Raw genomic sequence first — 20,757 nt, 5'->3', positions numbered from 1 at the left:
GACTTCACAGTTAAGCTCTCCATGAGATTTTTGGCCCTACCTACCCAAAAGATCAATTTTCTCACATGCCTGTGATCTTTTACACTAAGGCCTGTAACTCTGTGGATCAAAGGGGGAACTGTAGATGTGAGAGAGAACTTCCACTTCACCGGCTGAGATCCGTGGAGCTCAGTCGCGCTGCCGGAGACAGAGCCGCTGCTCTCCTTACCAGAGCCCCAGGACTGCAGAGTCTCACTCTGTGGATGAATAGCCCCATTGAGCCCACGGCGGCTGTTTACGTGTATGAGTTACTCACCTAACTTTGCAGGATTTAAGCCAAAATGTAAAACTAATTTCTTGCCTTGGCTTTGCCACAGTAAGTTCTTCATACAGACACCATATGTTTCCAGAGAAGAGAATCAAGTGCTTAAGGAAAGCAAATGTTATAGCCACAACGACTTAATAGATCAAAACAGAAGACGTTCTCAGCTCTCTTCAAGGAAAGGCCATTCACCTCAGAAGTTCAGACTGTGAGATGTGAGCACACAGGGAAACATTATTTTATTCACTCTTTTAAGACCATGAATACTAAGCTTTTGCCACGTACAGCCTTAGAGCTGATGAAGTTCAGCATTTGGTACAAATGCTGAGAGTGACTGGGGATAGCATGGTATTGCTGCAGATAAAACGGTATTTTCTAGCTCTAGCTGGTCACCCAGCACTCAACAAGCCCATGTTTTGTTTAAGTGCGTGCATTGAAATGGCCAGAAAAAGTCACATCAGAGAACACCTGGCTGTTACTGGATGCTACTAAGATTGTTACCAGTGGCTTTGCAGACTTTCTTACTACCTTACCAGGCATAAAATATGCTGAGGGTTCCAGGGGGCCAGTGCGCTGCCCAGACTTGCCCCAACTACCCTGTGTCCTAGTGCAATGTGCTCTTTGCGTTCAGCCCTGCGTTTTAGCCCACACAGCATATCCTTCCTCAGGTAACGTGCGAAGAGCATTTTGAGATCACGTCAAAGCCTTACCTTTGGCGAAGGGCTGCGGTAATTGCAACTTGTTCATACTGCTGAAATGTTACTTCTCCCTCAAGCACTGAGAAAACTCTCTGAGTGGTAGTTGCGTGCAACTGTATGTGTTAACTTATTGCTCAGTTAGATGAAGCCTGCATTGCCCAAAGTCCTTAACACCTTGTTCCTCCTCAATCGCCCCTTTTCAAGGTGATTTTAATTTCTAGTCTTTCTCCAGTCCAACCTCTCCTGCTCAGTTTTCTGTCTGGCTGCAGTGTGCTGGGGTCATGCTGCAGGCGGGAGCTTCGCAGCTCGGGGCTCAGCCTGCGCCCCGAGCGCTCACGTGCATCCCCATCACCCAGCTGGGGTTGAGCTTTCACTACCACATCACACCCATGGCAGCAGCAGCAATAAAACCCCGAGGAGCAGAGTCTGAGCGTGGCCTCTGCAGCGCCGCTTTACGTGCTTGGAGGTAAAAAAGATACTCAGAAAGCAAGAAAAGGCTCCAAATCAGAAGAAACAGCCTGGCCTAGAACCTGCAGCCGGGTGAGGCTGCTTTTGCAGCCTGCCACTGAGGACACGGCAGGAGCAGTCCGGTAAAAAGCTGTGCAAGCAGGCGTGTATTTTCAAACACAGCTGCGGCAGGAACACTAGTGATTTCACGGTATGTCTAGACGCATTCTGATCTCACATTCAATGTCAAGTGCAGCTTTAAAGACCTTCAGACTGAATTAGTGGAACCCTGATGATGCTCCGCACTTGAGAAAAGCTGTGCCCTTACTTCCAGGCTGTACCTGCAGAGAACCCTACAATGGAGGGAAGTCACTTCTATACAGCTTGTTAGAAAGTATCAGCTTATGCTTTATCAAGTTAGATCATTCTGAAGTGGTTTCTAATTATGCTGCTTCCAAAAGCCCTCAAATAGTAAATATTCTTGTCTTTGAGCCTGTTTACAGTGATGTCACGTCATGTTTATCCCCTATGATTTCACATTACCCTTCCTTTCAATCTGAGCCAACTAGGTCAACGTTGTTCTCCAGTTCTATATGCAAAGAGAGCTAATGGCTGCAATGAACATGTACACAAAACCGCATATTGTTTGCATGTTGTTGACAGCAAAGATGATAATAATCCTTTCAGAAAGAGTGAGCCAGAGCTTCCATACACTTATCTTAAAGGTAACACCCCAGACAAGGCTCAGAGGTCCAAATCGGTTGTGTTTTGTAGTTCAACGGGGAGCACAGGTGAAGCAGCTTTGAGCTAGGGGATGTTTCTTTATCTGGGTTTGAGAGATTTTCCCTGCATGTCTATACATATGCCACGAAGTTCACCCTCAACAAAAGGGAAGTAAACTGCTTCAATAAGTGTCTGAAATCTTCACATGCACAGCTTTAAGGGATAACGTGGAACTGAGCTGTGCACTGAAACAATAATGACAGGTGACTGGTCTCCTTGTAGAAGCTGAAACACCCCGATGCAGCTCAAATTCTCGACTTCTGCCCTTCCCTTCGCTGTAGGGAACATTGAACTGCACCATTTTCTCCCACTGATTTACCACTCTCACATCTCACCTTTCCACCAGCAAATGCACATATTTTTTGTCTTTTCTCCTCAAGTTATTCTGCTTGCCCTCAATTCCATCCTAACCTTGATCTCCATCCTGCTGTTGTCTTTTCCCCTTCCCCTGAAGCTATCCTTTTCCCTCACAGTGCACTCCCTAGTCCCTGTGTGGGTGTGTACACATGAATGTAATACTTGAACATATAGCATTTTAGCTTTTCACCTCCATGTTCACTCCTTGCATTCATCTCCTGAAATGTCTTTTTGAACTATGTCCAGTCTGACTTCTCTCTCAAATCAGTTTCCAAAGGCTTTTTGATTTCAGACACATCAAATGCAGGGTCCTTTTCCTTCTTGCACTGTCCTGACTTGTGAGAGAAGAGTTTGGGTTGGAAGGGACCTTAAAGATCATCCAGTTCCAACCCCCCCACCATGGGCAGGGACACCTTCACCAGACCTGGTTGCTCAAAGCCCCATCCAGCCTGACCTTGAACGCTGCCAGGGATGGGGCATCCACAGCTTCCCTGGGCAGCCTGTTCCTGTGCATCACCACCTCATGGGGAAGAGTTTCTTCCTTATATCTAATCCCAATCTATCCTCTATCCATTTATAGCCATTCCCCCTTGTCCTATCACTACATGCCCTTGTGAAAGTCCCTCTCCAGCTTTCTTGTAGATCCCTTTTAGGCACTGGACAGTGCTATAAGGTCTCGGTGGAGCCTTCTGTTCTCCAGGCTGAACAACCCCAACTCTCTCAGCCTGTCCTCATAGCAGAGGTGTTCTTCATCTCTGTGGCCTCCTCGGGACCCTCTCCAACAGGTCCATGTCCCTCTTATGCTGAGGGCTCCAGAGCTGGACACAGGACTCCAGCTGGGGTCTCACCAGAGCAGAGCAGAGGGGCAGAATCCCCTCCCTGACCTGTTGGCCACACTCCTGTTGATGCAGCCTGAGATACAATCGGCTTTCTGGGCTGCAACACACGTTGCCAGCTCAGGTTGAGCTTCTTATCAACCAATACCCCCAAGTGCTTCTCCTCCTCAGGACTGCTCTCCACCCAGCCTGTATTCACACATGGGATTCTTTCCTGTCTTTTTAACCCTTTCAGTGTAATTCAGGAGACTCCTGTCCCAAGCCTTCTAGCAGCGTGGGCACTCTGAGCAGTCCCTAACAAACTCTAATATCACACAGGTGTGCTCTTATAATGCAGATTTGTTCCCTCCTGCACAAAGGCGCTACACCATTTCTACTCCCTCTTTTCATAGACACCTCGCCCTTAGCTGAAACTCCGTTTGGCTTTATCAGAACCTTTTCTCCTATTTTCCTTCTTCTTCCCGCTTCTCTCATCCCTGTGCTTGCTGCCAGCACCCCAGCTGTCACTGATACCTGTTCCCTTCCACCTGAACTTCTCTCCAGGTGCTCTGACTAGTCAGATCTTGCAGGTCTTTCCTACTGAACATGGAAGATCTGATCTTCCCAGAGTTCTTGTGCATCTCACATCTCATTTCACCTTCACAAATGAAATGTCTTGCTTATACCCATGAGAGAACAGAACAGACTTTCACTAAATACATAATTTAACCTTATCTTTCTTACCTCTTGCTCTGCTGTTTTCCATCACACTTAACTACTTGTTTTCAGCCTCAGTGTTCTCCACACCTTTACTTTTGCCCTCCATGCTGTTCTAAGTAATCAATCAACTTCTGCACGACTGACCTGTTACACCAGCCTTCATGGTCCTCTCCAAGTTTTAAGGCCTGCCTTGTAATTTCTTCCATGCTGCCCTTCAAGCCTGCAAGTTTCTTTCCATCCTTCCAAAGCCACTTCACTTTTTATGTTCCTCCTCTAAGAATTTCCCTTGACTGAGACACAAGCCAATCTTGTTTAGATTGCACATCATTTTGGTTTCCTATCCCTGAGTGCGGTTACAGGTTCCCTGCACTCCTGTGCGTGACTCGGGGTGGGGGGAACCCACATCTTTTTGCTCTGTACAGCCTCTAGCACAGCGGGTCCTGCTTAGAAGCCTGACAGAGCCTTTAGTGCAGTCCCGTAACCCCGGGTGTCACCGACACCGTCTGCAAGCACCTTGCACACTTGCCACGTCCTATATGAGAAGGGCAAGTATAAAGTATGCAACTGCGGGACAAATATTTTCAGAGAGAAGATATAGCAAGGAGTGATTAGCACAAAGCTACCTCAGCGTGAGGAGATTAATAACTGACTTGTGCAGGGGATTAGGAATGTTTAAAGCAAGCCTGGCCAGCAGCTCAGCAGCCAAAACGCTGTTTTCTTTGAAGCGCTGGGCCCAGAAGCCAAGCTGGCCAAGACGAGGTGCCTGTCTGCGAGGGACAGTCAGGCTCGCAGTTTGGAAGTGCCAGGTCTGGACTGAAGGTGTATTCCTCACACACGTGCCAAATAATTATCTTGTCATCGCTACAGTAAGTTTACTTGGATACAGTTCCCTCCCCTGCTGCAAGACCGCTGGTTTCTAAACATCCAGCACTCCTCCACTGTACTCCCCTGCTTGCACTTGACCTTCCTGCCCATGACTGCTCTACTGATTTACTAGTAAAGGATCTCCTTTACTGCCAAAGGATCTCCTCCTCACTACAGCTAAGTAAGAAAAACCATTATTCCAGATGTACTTTATGTCATATGGGAGATGAGAAACAGCAGACTATCACCTAACCAGAGTTAAATCATCCCACATTTACATCCCAGCCAAAAAAAGGCAGTGTGTTCAAACCAAACCCAGTTGCTTTGGGCAAGTATGCAGCTTTCCATCTGCTGCCTTTCTACACAGGATTCGTGTCCAACTTCTGAGCCCACAAGCTCCTGCAAGGTTAAGGAAATTAATTTTTAGGTATTTTGATACCCTGGAAAAACAAAGAAAAAAGAAGTCACTGCATGGTCATTTCAGGTATTTACACTTTGTACTTAAACTTTGTTTAGGAGTGGGCTGTGTCTGCTCTCTCCAGTTTAGGGAGCGAGCATACAATAGCTCCTGCTAGGATACAGAGTGGCAGTTTTCTATTTAACTTGTACCGTGGTATTTCTCTGTTGACTCGATGTTACACTATACACAACACTATATTTTCACCATGACCTAAATGTCAAACCCCCATAAGTCTGAGTCTTGCTCCCATACCAATTATAACCCAGTGACTGAACCTATGAGGCCAGCGGAAGAAAGTATCCCATGTGGGATTGTGTGTTTATGGCAGAGCCTGCAAAGTAATATTTGTGTAGAAGAAAGCACTTGGGCTTTTGAATTTGGGTCCATTCTCACACATTATATACAAGTCACAGTAAGTGGTTATATCAGGTATTACATCTGCCTAAATAAGAGTTACTAACCTGGCCACAAAGACATGGTACCAAGGTGGCTAAAAGGAAGAGAACGCACAGATGCAGATGCAAGATTTAAGCAAAATAAAATTTGGCACAGCAAAATACCAAACAGCTAAAATCAAGACAAGCATTAGAAAAAAGGTACTGCTCTGATGGTAGCTAGAAAATCAGTGAATTCACCGAAAATTGTGAGTCAAGAGAGAAGGTGGGAGGAGGTTAAAACTGATCTTCAGAACCCCTTGTGCTGTGAGCACACCTCCTTGGCAGCCGTCCTGGCTTCCTCTCCTGCCCGCTCAGAGCCATCACCCAGCTACCGGGCCAAGATCTCAGAAACACTCCGCTTCGTCACCTCACGTTACCCTTGCGGCACATCAGCCCTTCCACCCCAGCGCTCTGAAAGCAGCGAGTCAGCTCCGAAACTCAAATTACACCTGCAAAGTTCTTCAGTCTTTCATTCCCTCGCTCTACGCACAAATCAGCAGAGACAACAATAACAAAAAAGCCTTTACGTCTGGGTCATGATACCTTCAGATATCCTTGCCAGCGTTTGCAAGCTTTTCTGGAGCAGCTGAAGGGCCAAATGAGACTGGCAGAAACACAGGCTTGTTTGCAGTGTGCTCGGTGTTGTCCAAGGCTTATCACCTGCTTAATGCTGACAATCCATTCCCTCCTCCTCCCAGCCAGGAAGTCTTAGTTCTCATTTCTTCTGTGATCTAGCAGTGGAAAAATATTTTCAGACTGCAAATTATAATAATGAAAAAAATCAACTTTTATACTTTTTTTTTTTCCTGGATGCCACTCATGATCTTGACTTTTTACCAGGTTATTCCCTCGCTTCAACAATCATAGTTGTTCTGAAAGATTGTCATTAGAAAGTCTTACATTAAGCAGATAGGCTAATCAGGAGTTCATTGAATGAATGACGAATGGCTACAGCTGGAGCGTGGGTGGGTGGTCTGCCTGGCACAGGCCAGAGTCCCGGACGTGTCCAGGCTCCATGGAGCTTCCCCCATCACAGCTCTGCCTCCCACCGTCCATCCTCTCACCCCTCCTCACAGACACCTTCTCCATCCTCCGGCACAAAGAGCAGACGCACTAAGATACAGCCACTGCCCAGCAATGCCTTTGCAACTCAAACCCTCTGCTCAACTTGGACAAAAGCGGCTTTAATTGCTGCACAACCCTCTATCCACATCCAGACAATGCAGGAGGAGCCACCATCACCCACAGCAAACACAGAACACGGAAAAGCTACAATCTGCACAGCTCTGTATTGTCTTGGTAGAGAAATACGGAAACGATCCTTAAAAAGCACATCCAAAACATATTTGGAAATTCTCTTATTTAACAGTTGTTTCAAAAACTGACACTGATTTGGACTGGCCAGTGGCACTGACCGCCCGTCGTGCATTACAGCACTGCAGGAGGTCCATGAGAGTGAGTCTAAACTGATCATCTCCAGCGCACGGGGAGGAGAACAAGTTCAGGGCAACTTTATTCTGTCAACTGTGAGACGTTCCAGCTGTCTGAACTGTCTACAAAGCAGGAATCAAATTGATAGAGATTATCTGAGATGGCATATATAATCGAATTATTTTTAAATGAATAATTGCAAAACTATCTGTGTGTAGTTCAGTATTTACAGGGCATACAGGTCTTCGGAAGAGTTGCTGAGCCCAGCAGTCTCTCACAGGGACAGGGTTTAGTGCCAGACTTAGGTTGTGGTTGGACCTGATGATCTTGAGGGTCTCTTCCAACTGGAATGGGTCTAAGTGGCCCAAATGCCCAGCGGCCAATCCACAGCCAAGGACAGTCACGGCAAGTCCTGTGCCTTTTGGAAGTTAGAGCAGGGCAGGTCATCGGGGCATTAGCTCTCTTTTAGCAGAACGGCCCTAAAGGTACAAGCGGCAAATTAGACATAACATTTCCATGGCCAGAGCTCAGATGAATAGACAGCTTCACTACCTGAAATAACATATTATTCTTCACTTCTCTGGCATTGTTGCCAGCCAGAACTTTTAAAGTACTTACTAAAAATGAGGTCCTGAGGGTCACTACTTTGTTCAAGTACAAGACCCATAAGCTAAGCCAGTCTGCCATCCTTCACTCTATTTTAGTTTGCTTCTGAACACATTTTTTCCTCTAAGAGTAAAAACACCCATTGTGAGATTTTGACTTTCTTTAATTTAAAGATTGTATTACAGAAAAGTTTAAGTAAGGAATCCTTATAAGGATTAACTCTTGACATAATATATTGCCAAGATACAGTGTAGCTGCAAGGGCTCTATGTGAACCTTCATATAAGTTGCTTTCTTACATACACAGTCGCTGAACAACAAAAATGGTATTTACCATTTGTAAGAGAAGACAGTGGTATTTAAACAGTCCTTTTACCAGTGTGTTCTGGTTTTCCCAAATTAGAAACGTGCCATATTAAAAGTGTAAACCCCTATTATACAGAAAGATGATAGAGATGAACTGTCTAAAGATTGCAACTGATGAAACATTAAAATGAAAACTAAGGAGTGTTGATTATGCAGAATGGTTTCTCTTTTACTGGCAGGTCAAATATACTAGAAACATACAAACATTTTTGATAATCTAATTCCCGATGAACTCGAAACACTGAAGTAACATACACAGGCTAAGAGAATTCAATACTGTTCCAAGGCACTTACTGAATCTCCGTGACTAGATGAAAACCAGAACAAATTAGATCTGACAATTAAACAGTATATAATATAAAAATAACCTTTTGCTTACAATTTACAAAATGTATTACAATCTTTATCTCTGCTAACCTGCAATTCTGGCTGTGTGTGTCCAGCAAGTTTTGTAAAAAACCCCAGAAACTATTTTCTAAAACTTCAGGGCAAATAATTTACAAATAAGGTACACAAAAATTTAGATCATGCAGAGATTTCTTACATCTTCTGTTAATATTTTATGATTGCAACTTTATCAAATTATATACTTACTTGCCCTGTACATATACAAAATAATGCATACATGGTAATCAAACGTTAGCAAAAAGTAGTCCATAAACACAATCTGTCAAAAGTATTACTATATTAACATATGTCTACAAGCAGCGTGTAACAGGGTTAAAAGACATTAAGGCAATAATACTTGAGTTACAAAATAAATCATATGTAATACTTTCTCCTAAGTGTAATAAGGCAGGTAGATGGCCCCAGCAAAAGTTAAGCTGTAATACCGGAATCCACTGTTGTGACCAAGGTTGACGGTTCTGCGTGGGATGCGCTGCGGGAGCGTACCATTCGGTGCTTAGATCTACACTGCGCTGTGTTAGTCGCCCCCCAAAAAAGTGGAATACTATTTTTCTAGTTCTCAGCGGCACTTGAGTTTTCCAGTATAATTTAGTGAGAGTATGTCCGTTGGTTCTTGAATCATGTCCATTCTGAAGGCGGCTCTCTTGGTCCTCTGGGCTTTCCGCAGCGGTTACCATAACCTAAGGACAGAAACTTACTTAATATTTCCAACCCCTCGGACCACAGGGTCTCACAAGTGCTGGCGGCAGTCACCAGGGTCACTGTAAGACATGCTCAGCTCCTACAGAAAAGGTTTATTCTCAGGGCTAGGAAATGACTTTGTATACTAGGATCTCTAAAGGCACCATGGCCATAGGCAACACAAGTGTGAAAAATACATAAATAATTATAGTTCACGTCCTGGTTTTGTTAAAAACAAGTTTCTCTTACAGTGAATTTTGCCTGTCAGCTAAAGCCTTCATATTAACTGCATTTTCTTGGAGAACCAGACACGTTTTGGTAAACCTAGCACTGGAATGCAAACTTATCGATAAGCATGGATGGACATCTCGCAAGAGGGGCAACGAGAAACAAGTGACCAAGAAACTGACCAACTGTGTATAACATTCCATTCACGTGAATACTTCATATAAAAGTGGGAGATCACGAGGATCTCGTCCCTTTTGCCTTTGCTTTTTCCCTTCTGCTTATGGCCGACATTAGGAGAGGACCTTGCTAGTCGTCCCTGCGAACTGAGGCCTAGTGACAGACTGAATCCAGCTCCGGTTGGCTGCAGAGTCCAGTCCAGGACTTGGTTTGCCGGCTCTGCAGTTGCTGAGACTTTCAAGATACTACTTAAACCTCACTTGGGAAGTACTTCTCAGTAAATATAGTATTACAGCCTTTGTCAGCATTTATTTGGGTTTTTTCCCTTCTCAGTGTACCAAAGTGGTTCTCTCAGTATTATTTCTGAAAGCATTCAGCATTCTACAGAAGTTATACACTATTTGACTCATTCTATATTTCATATACTCTAAATCACAAAGTGAAGAATGACTGAATGGCTCATTCTGCAGCATGGGTGACTGCGCCGGGTTCTGCACCTCAGCGAGTCGGAGGGAGATGCTCGTAGCAGCTCCCCAAAGCGGGACTGTGAACGAATCTGCTGCTTCAGTTAGCCAGTGATCACATTTTGAATGAACTGTAATTACCAATATCTGTTACTTCTGCAGGAAATTCTGAAATTTGACCTCTTGTATTAGTGGAACCAGAAAAAGAAATCTGAGGTAAAACGTCGGTTGGTGTTTTGTTGCTTCTTTCAGGACAATCTGGAAAACACACACACATCCCTTACTGTAACACTGGTTTAGCCAGCACTGCGTGAACGCTGTTTTTACGTACAGCTCAGTCCAGAACACAAGTTATATCAAATATTCTTTATAAAAATAAAGATTTAAATCCAATTTCTCATCTCTTAAAAAAAATACTTCAAAATTATGTGTGAAGCAGATGTTCAATGACAGTGATGCATTCCCATTTGCCAAATATGGTTTTTTTTTAAAAAGTTTGTATGGACATTTAAAATCCCATGTAGCACCTACTTATAGCAAGAGCATGCAGTACTATTTAATACATCAATATAAATGCATCTGTTCATGTTCTTTGTAAAGGTGCTTAAGACATAACTACATCTTGCATTATTTGTATAATCACCCTATTAGCAAAAGTAATATTAATGAAAACTGATTTATTTAAAAAATAATCTACCAGGTATTTAACATGCAGCTCCAAAGGCAACTGTACAAGCCCTTCCAAGCAGACGCAAAAGGTAACAGCAAACAGATACAGCTGAAGCAGTTTGCTGCACAGTTAAACATCAGCCGATCTACATTTCTTACTGAAGCCTTCTCAAAAGACCAACAATTAAAGACTTTGGCAAATACAGAACACACATTTACACACATCACCAAACTCCTGTTCTTTATTAAATTAAATACATTAATTCACCAACTTGTACAATTTTCAGAAATGCTGGTGTTTTGACAACATACTTAGATCTCTTCAGAGCCAAAGCCAAGTTCAGTACTTTGAAGGAAGAGATCAGCTTGTTGCAAGGCTACTGTAATTTTTAGAGATTTGCCCATAAAATTCAAGCATCATGGCCTGGAAGTAGCTTTTGAAGTCATCAGATGTTCAACATCTATTTCAAGGTTGGATCATGAAATATTTGTCAATTTCCATAAGAAAAAGATTCCCTCTAGTAGTTTCTAATCTTGTAATAAAAATACTCCCCAAATGCTTCACCAGTTCAAACTGTTACGTTACTTCAACTTTCCACCCTCAGGGGTTTACTGGACAGATTAACAAGTGGAAAAACCATTCCTTTTCATATTAAAATAAAAAAATAGTCTCTTACATTACTTACCAGGTAGTACAGGTGAAGTTGTTTTCAAACCCTGTAAATGAGAAATATTTAAAGTCATTCTATGTGTCCAAAACACTAGAAGAATACCAGAAATTTGAGACAAAAACATCTTCAAAAATATACAACATCCACAGAAATATCTACTTGTTCCTACATTTCTGACTGGCTATATATATATAACACTGACAAAAATGCTACAGGAGTTGATAAAGAACTTACTATCAGAGCATTAATGTATTTGAAGCTTTGCCAGCTGTTTATGCTGAATGACTCCGAGCAACTAGTAGACTGATGTGAAAAGTGAAATCTGGTGGGCAGAAGTGGGTTTGTTTAAAATAAATATGGATACAAGGAACATCTCTATCAGGCCATGATGCAGGCTGCCCACAGAGCATATGAAGTCTCCATCTCTGGATGTTGTCAAGGCCCAACTGGAAAAAGCCCTGAGCAGCCTGGTCCAAGTCCCTGCTTCACGCAGCAGGTGAGACTAGAGACTGCAGTTCTCCAGCTTGAATTGGCCTATGGTTGATTCAGGGCAGACAGCAAGTTCCATAAAACCAGCATATTTACACTCTTAAAGCCATAATTTAAGTTATATTAAGGATGACTTTTAAAAGTATTGCTTAACTTAGAAAATCAGATGGTTTTCATGAAAGCAAACATGCTCTTGATGCATCAGTTCAGCAGCTGAGGCAGAGGAAAAACTAACTACCTGTAGATGATCAACAGCCGTAACTTTTCACAAGTATGTATTTTGTTTTTTGTTGTAGCTCCCAACTGAACTAGAAATTACTCGTCAGTACAGACTTGTAACTCCTGTACTTACCGTAGAGACTGTTTGTTCAGGAAGATGCTGATCACGCAATATGCTCCACTCAGACTGTGCAATCACAACTGGCTTCGGCAAGGGTGAGCCTAGGAAAAATTAAATCAAGCTCAACATACTTGAGTTCTCTACAGCACAGCATTAGCATTGTGTTACAAAGCAATTTTTTAAAAAATTAAATGCTTGTAAAAACATAGAATCGGAATCATTTTGGTTGGAAGAGACCATGAAGATTGGGTCCAAGCATAACAAATCTAGCACTACACTATGTCCCTAAGAACCTCATCTACATGTCTTTTAAACACCTCCAGGGATGGTGACTCCACCACCTCCCTGGGCAGCCTGTTCCAATGCTTCACAACCCTTCCTGTGAAGAACTTTTCCCTAATATCCAATCTGAACCTCCCCTGGTGCAACTTGAGGCCATTTCCTCTTGTCCTGTCACTTGTTACTTAGGAGAAGAGACCAACCCCCTCCATGCTACACCCTCCTTTCAGGTAGTTGTAGACAGAGATAAGGTCTCCCCTCAGCCTCCTGTTCTCCAGGCTGAACAGCCCCAGTTCCCTCAGCTGCTCCTCATCACACTTGTGCTCCAGACCCCTCACCAGCTTCACTGCCCTTCTCTGAACTGGCTCCAGCACCTCAATGTCTTTCCTGTAGTGAGGGGCCCAAAACTGACCCCAGGATTCCAGGTGGGGCCTCACCAGTGCCCAGTACAGTGGCACAATCACTTTCCTAGTCCTGCTGGCCACACTGTTCCTGATACAAGCCAGGATGCTGTTGGCCTTCTTGGCCACCTGGGCACACTGCTGGCTCATGTTCAGCTGCTGTCAATCAACACCCCCAGGTCCTTTTCCCCCAGGCACTTTCCAGCCACTCTTCCCTGAGCCTGCAGCGCTGCCTGGGGTTGTTGTGACCCAAGTGCAGGACCTGACACTTGGCCTTGTTGAACCTCATACAATTGGGCTCAGCCCAATGATCCAGCTGGTCCAGATCCCTCTGTATGGCCTCCTACACTCCCACCCAACCTGATGGCATCTGCAAACTTACTGAGGGTGCCCTCAATCCCCTCATTCAGATCTTTGATAAAGAGATTAAACAGAACTGGCCTCAATACTGAGCTCTGGGGAACCCCACACAAACCTCTCTCTGAAGAGCATTCAAGATAAGGGAAAAATCCACAACATAATTCAGAACACAAGATGCAGCATTTGCATTCTGCATGTTCATTTCCTTAATTTGGAGGTACCTAACCAATAGGAGAATTAGCTTATTTTTCAATTATGTTTTAAAAATTTTGTAATACCAGCTACACAATAACAGTAGATCTGAAAAAAACATCTTCAGTAAAGAAAACATACAAGTCAGGACATCCCTATCTTTTACTGACATCACACAAACACACAATCAAAACAGAAATGGTTTTAGTGATTCCAATGCCTTTTCTTTTTTAAAGAAAAACAGCCTTGTTTCTTGTGTTCTTACAGAAAAGAAGCAAGTCCATAGCATACAAAGAAAGGGTCACTTGAACTCTGAACTACCCATGCGTATTATACTCAAGGGACATATTTCTAAAACTTCAGTGTTTTTATGCTGAAAATATCTATATTAAGCACTTCAGCAAAAAATCTTTGAAAGTTTCAAAAAGTGACACTAAACAAAAGCCTTGGTAAATAATTACATCACACTAGGTTGCTTTGGAAGATACAAAACATCAGTCTAATTTATCACTTCATTTAAATTGTTATTTTTGTTATTTTTTTTTATTCTGCCATTACTAACTTGATGAATGAAACACGAAGCTATCAGCACAGGAATCTGTCAGTGTCAGTTTTCTCTTCCAGCCACCCTTTTGGTAAAGGCAAAGGGTAAACTATGTTAAACTTCAGCTGGGCTTGTTCACTAAGATGCAGTGCTGTACGAAATGCTGTCATCCTTCCTTGGCCCAAGCAGGGAGAATCAGATAAGTGCTGTTCATGTGTTTTCCCATTCCCTCCCCAGGAACAGCAGGAAACTAAATTAGCTGGGGAATCCCCTAACTGTACTGCATTTCCCCACTGTATCTCATTTCCATGCCCTTCAGATTGAAAACCAGCTCCGCTAAAATCAATATTGAAGTCTCCAATATACTTAAATATCATGTAACAGCACGCTTAGTTAGAAAACGAGATGTAATTTGACTGTCTTCAAGGGCTTCTGAAAGTTAAACCTCAAAATAAGCCATGATGTGCTAGATTTCATTCCATTTCACAATTTGCTCCAACACTTCAATCAGAAAGCAGGGCTATTCAAATACAACACTGAAATGCATTTCACATTTTATCCCAAATCATCACAAAACATTAAGAACTCACTCTGTTCACTTGCTACTACAAATGACTCTGGTGTCCTTTCTGGGAGCGGGGGAGAGGAATCTTCATTAGTATCAGCATCTAAATCAAATACAACAATTAGGTAAGTTAAAAAACACAACTAAATTTTCCTCCTAGATTTTTAGAAGTTGGTCTTTTGGTACGTGAGATCATCCTAATGTTGGTATTAAATTTAAAACAAATGGAAAATTTGATCTAAATATTAAAAACCATTTTGGTTTACCAAATTAGTGCTTTGGGAGCAACTTCATGCTAACAACACTATCTTCACATTAAAGGGGTAGAATCACTTTGTGTGTTATGAGAGAATAAGTAAAATACATTTTCAGTCTAAATAATTTAGAACATGTAAATTTAGGACTGTATTTATGTATGAGTAGTTACATTGATACAGTCCTAAAATTACATTTGGCCCTTTGAAGGCAACCACGAGACTGATGTGGCCCCCAGTGAAAATGAGTGACACCCCTGATTTAGAGGAAAAAAAACCCTCAGCAACTCCAATGAAAACTTTTTCTTCATTCTTTCAGAAACAGAAGTTAAGCAGAATTAACAATCTGCACTGGAGCGGTACATTTGCTCCTTGAATGCTAATTTGCCAATAACAGTAACCATACTAGTTACTGTAATTTAATTGCAGTTCATTATCAGTCTATTTGCAGCCACTGCAAGTGAGAGATCAGCTCATCCCCACACACTGGCTCCCTGAACCCTTCTGTAGATCCGAGTAACTACACCGTTGGTGCCTACCAGCCAAACCACTGATAAAGCTCCCAAACCACGGTAAGAAGCATGTTGAAAATATGTACAAGCTCTTCAGCTGTGCTGAAGACAGTAACTTACTGATAATGAGCAGTGATTTTTTATTTTTAAGTGGCCCTAACCATACTTTCAAAGTCAATACAACAAAGGTAGCTTGCATGGTGCAAGGACACCCAGCAATGTTGCTTTTCAGGACTGTATCATGCAACAGTAAGAACCATAGAACAGTTCGGGCTGGAAGAGACGCTTAAAGGTCACCTAGTCCAACACCCTGCAATGAGCAGGTTCATCTTCAACTAGATCAGGTCACCCAGAGCTCCATCCAGCCTGGCCTGGGATGTCTCCAGGGATGGGGCATCTACCACCTCTCTGGGCAACCTGGGCCAGTGTTTCACCATCCTCGTCATAACAAATTTCTTCCTCATGTCTAGCCTGAATCTCCTCTCTTTTAGTTTAAAACCATTACTCCTTGTCCTATCACAACAGGGTCCACTAAAAAAAATATGTCCCCATCTTTCTTACATGTCCCTCTTAAGTACTGAAAGGCTGCAATAAGGTCTCCCTGGAGCCTTCTCCATGTTGAATAACCCCAACTCTCTCAGCCTGTGCTCACAGCAGAGCTGTTCCAGCCCTCTGATCATTTCTGTGGCTCCTCTGGCCCCTCTCCAACAGGTCCATGTGTGTCCTGTGCTGAGGGCTCCAGAGCTGGATGCAGGACTCCAGGTGGGGTGTCACCAGAGCAGAGCAGACGGGCAGAATCCCCTCCCTGACCTGCTGGCCACGTTCCTTTTGATGCAGCCCAAGATATGATTTGCCTTCCAGTCTGCAAATAAGTTCTAGGGAAGTTCCACATTAACCACTTTTCCAAAGCCGTAAGTCTCAGCTTTGCTTCCCTAGTCCATGCTGAGGCCCACCCAGGCAGGCTCCCACATCACCAACACGAGTTATTTACACAGTCCAGTGCAAGACTGTGGACCAGCAGGGTCACCAGGAGCCTGAGGAGATGGTGAGGAGATGGCTAGCGCTGGTGCCAGGCACACAGCCCGTCCCCACTCTGCTCAACTAAGACAGGCTGCTTTGGCAGCACAAGCCCCACTCTTGCCTGCTCAGGAATTTGGAGCAAAAATCGAATGTTTAAAAGAATTTAAAGTAGCTGCTGCCACAAGAAGTCTCATCTGACAAGTGTATTTCACACAGGATTCATAAAAAGATGAAGCCACATGCCAAATAATGAAGCCATGATGCTTGCCCTGCCAACACACCAGCAGCAAGGACAGGAACTCCATCACCTTTTACAAGCCACTGTGTTCAAAGCGACTGCTCTGAGACCTGCTCCATCTCAAGTTTACTACACAGCGTAAGAAAACTTCCATTTTTTGAAACAATCTCTATAAAAATCAGGAAATAAAGTCACCATGGAGTACGCACTAATTGAAAGTGAGGGTTTTGGGTTGCTTTTTTGGTTTTGTTATTGTTCTTGTTGTGGGGTTGTTGCTGGTTTGTTTTTGCTTTTAACCCCAGGGTACAACTATTTTTCACTTCATTTGAATTAAAAAGAGGATTTAATTACGCAGTAAGATCATGCACACCAACAGGTATAGGTCAGTAACTGGGGCGCTGGTGCTCACGGGGAAGCCTCGCTGCTGACTGTACCACCTGTCCAGCTTCGGACAGAAGAGGCCCAAACAAGTACAAAAAAGGAAAAGCCATATCAAACAGTCTAGGATCATTGGTGTGAAGCGATCCAACCCTATACTCTTGAGCCCCAGATGGATTGCAAGACCTGCAACCTGAATATAAAATCGGAAGTGATCGCTGTCATAAAAAAGGGAACAGATACACCCTCGATAACGAGAAAAATGACAAACAACTAATATTAAATTTTAAGCCATTTCTGCGAAATCAGCAACGTACCAGCATCACAGAGGCTGTATTGTTATTTCAGGATGTTTCTGATACGCAGTTACATGAAACAAGTTATTGAGTGACATTTTCCCTTTTTTTTATCACATTTATGACACATCACTTATTTGCATATTCTTACAGCATCCACATAACGAGATGTGTAGAGAAGTAATGATTTTCAAACAGTGATGTTCTGGGAAAGAAGGAAAAAAGCCCAGCTAAAAGTAGTGTTGGAAAAATACCATCGCATGGAAAGCTACCAAAAACAAAGCCAAGGAGGACTGCTTGGTATAAACATGACATAAAGGGCTTTGTCTTTGCTATCCAGAGCACTTTCTAAAGTGTCACAGAGTTAAAAACGTACACATATGTGCAAGTATTGTTTTGTGTGTACACAATGTCACAAAACCTATAGAAACAGATAGTTTTTAAAGCTGCAAAATAGTTCATGTTTCTGACTTGCGGTGAAAACTGAGTTCTCAAAGCAAATGTGTTCAACACAGATGGCTCTGCACCTTGCACCACACACCGAGCCCCACTTGGGCTCAGCGGGTCACACGTCTGCACAGACCCTGGGCCAAGGCGGCGCAAACATTTCTTGCTCAAAAAACTCCATGAAGTGGTGGAAGATTTAAAGCAATTGAATAAATTTCTAAGCACCACTAAAGCAGAACTTGGATTTTTTACATCAACAGCACTATTACTTTGTTTCCCCCGGCCACATACAGAAAAAGAAAGCAGAGCTAAATATTTACAACGCTATTAACATGCAGAAGCCAAATGACGAGCAGCTTCAAAGACTGATACAGTGAAAGAGGTTACATCTGCATTTTTAGGACCCGCACATCAACCAGTGAGCATGAATTTGATGTGTTTGGACAAGCCTGTTCAAAATACTTCAACTACCCAAAACTGCTGTTATTATAGACACTTCCTTGAAATCGGATGCGAAGCAAAAAATGCTATAGTTAACAACACAGAAACCTGCAATTACAGATGCATTCATACCTCACAATAAAGCTTTTGAAGCAGCTTATCAGTCTGTAGTACGAGGAGTGTAACAGACACAGCTCACACGTGAAATGAAAACCGTGAGGAAAAAAAGTGACACGCTTTCTGAATCTGCCATATACTGTTTAAATTTACATTTAGAAAGTCGCATTGTAAAGAAGTTAATGTTGTCCAGCTCCACAGATGCAATCAGGTTAAAGAGCAGCACTTCTAAACCACAATGAAACCTACCTTTGCCATCCTCCGAACACGTTACGGCTGTTAAGTCTTGCCGAGCAATAGACATTGGCAACACCTTTCTGGCAGAAATGTTTCCAGTGTTAATGGGAGCAGAAACTGTGGCACTTGCGGTTGAAACATTAGAAGCGCTTCTGCTCATGGCTCCATCAAAGTTCATCTCATCTGTGTCAGAATCATCTGAATGAAGAGGATTAGTAAAACAGAGGGGTGCTCGGACAGAAATAGGAGTATGTTCAACATTATCACTGGAAGGATGTTCAGCCGTGGTGTTTGATACCAGAGAGAGAGTTTTAACACCATGACATAAGATGTCTGAGGACACGTCTTCAGACACCGACGTACGCAGTGCACTCTCAGGCCTGTGCAGCGACCACGTGGCGTGTCCCTTTTCCGTCAGAGGCAGCCGATCTGGTCTTGGCGGAGTATCAGAAACCTGCTGACTCTGCAGACTTTCCGGTGAAGGTATTAAGGCCGTGCTAGACTGAGGCACGCTGCACTCCACACACGAGTTTTGAGAAGCATCTACAAGCGAATCTCCTGAAACCTGTTCCTGTGGCTTAAAGCTCTTATCGGTTACACAGGATGACACAGACTTGATTTTCATTGCGTGGCCCCGGTTCAACAGGGAGTTCCCATCAAAGCTTCGTGGTCCCTCCTGAAGAGGTACCTTCTTGATTTCAAAACTCAAGTTGCGCTCCAGCCTTTTCCCTGCACATTCACTGGGTTCGTTCTTCCCTGAATGTTCCGTTGACTTATTATAATTCTCGTTGAGGTCTGTTGAATGTTCTGATGAAACCATGTGCAAAACTGGCTTTGGATGGTATCTGTCATTGTCCTGCCACACAGTAGTGACTGTTGGATAAGCTGATGGGGGAGATGGTGTTAAGATCGGTGGTACGGGCTGAGGCTCCGGAGGCTGCAAAATTTCTTCTTTAGCATCTCCTTCTACAAGGCAACTGCAAAATAAATAATAAAAAGTCTAAGTTTTCTGTATTTCGACAATATTTGGATGTCTATCCATCTATCTCTGCAGTAGTAATGCTCTCATATCCACACTGAACTAAAAGCAGCACTTCGCCTACATACAGACAACAGTCATAAAATAGGATTAATGGGATAGGCAAGAATTAAGTCAACGCATTCAAAACATCTTCCAGTTTATCAGAAAGACATACATTCCGGCCACAACTAATCGTCACTGATGGTTCAAACATTGCTCACATCCTGTCCCAGCAGCATTGTTCAAAGACTCTGTAAGAAAGGCCCTCTTGTGGCAGGGTTTCAGTATGGTTTTGCTTGCTTCTTTCTTAAGTGGCTCAGAGGAACCTGACATAAATAGTAGTTTTCAATAAAGCCAAGAAAAATATATTAAAATATCTTTAAGCCTGCTTAATACCAACTATTTTCTTTTTTCCTTTTCCTGGACATGTCCAGGGCAATTTCATGTTTATATTTGTATATTTAATAGTTTCTCCACAGTTGTAAGGCTAATGGTGCAGACCAAGTTTAGCTGCTGTATGATGCACACTGTACAAAAAACATACACAGTAGAATATATGAACCAAATTGCAGTGCAAATTAGTGAGACCACAGCACTTGTTACTACAGTTCATCTTAAGCTACTTAAAGCAGAAGCTCATCAGGCATACGATCAATGATACAGCTGCAGATTATTTGACTACAGACATTTTGCACAACCAAGGTCTTGTCTACAAGCAAGAATCACGCATTGTCATTCAGACCCTATAAAAATATTTCCTTTCATTATGTAAGACTAGTAACAGCAATAACGGAGGTGCAAAACAAATGTGTGACAAGAACAGAAATATGACCAGACAGTTTAAAGAAATTATAGTTTCAACCCCAGCCAGATAAATCAAAGCACAATGGACTACGGTTTGCAAAGAAGCACAATTGGGCCACATGCTTGAGCTGAGAAACCAGCCCATTGTTTGTACAAAGCTCAGAACACTTCCTGCTGTTGGCAGAGATGTCCTTCATGGGGAAGTAATAAACCCACTACACAGGCCAGCACACAGTGTCC

The 20,757-nt window shown here is 43.0% G+C and overlaps 1 protein-coding gene across 3 annotated transcripts in view; it reads right to left on the bottom strand.

The window, feature by feature from the left end:
• Positions 1-8,061: 8,061 nt before the first annotated feature.
• PTPN12 (protein tyrosine phosphatase non-receptor type 12) overlaps positions 8,062-20,757 on the bottom strand; it is a 77,242-nt gene continuing 64,546 nt past the window's right edge. For 2 of the 3 annotated variants that reach the window (XM_065049161.1, XM_065049160.1), the window contains exons 13-18: positions 18,705-19,669; positions 14,778-14,855; positions 12,424-12,512; positions 11,598-11,628; positions 10,384-10,500; positions 8,062-9,372 (exon numbers count right to left, since the gene is read on the bottom strand). In XM_065049161.1, the coding sequence (XP_064905233.1) occupies positions 9,311-9,372; positions 10,384-10,500; positions 11,598-11,628; positions 12,424-12,512; positions 14,778-14,855; positions 18,705-19,669 (1,342 nt within the window). In that variant the 3' untranslated portion in view covers positions 8,062-9,310. The remainder of the gene's footprint in view (positions 9,373-10,383; positions 10,501-11,597; positions 11,629-12,423; positions 12,513-14,777; positions 14,856-18,704; positions 19,670-20,757) is intronic. The other variant, XM_065049159.1, reaches the window with a different exon arrangement.

This window comes from Columba livia, chromosome 1 (genome assembly GCF_036013475.1).
Source record: "Columba livia isolate bColLiv1 breed racing homer chromosome 1, bColLiv1.pat.W.v2, whole genome shotgun sequence".
Classification (NCBI taxonomy): Eukaryota; Metazoa; Chordata; class Aves; order Columbiformes; family Columbidae; genus Columba; species Columba livia.
This window is presented reverse-complemented; position numbering and strand designations above follow the sequence as displayed.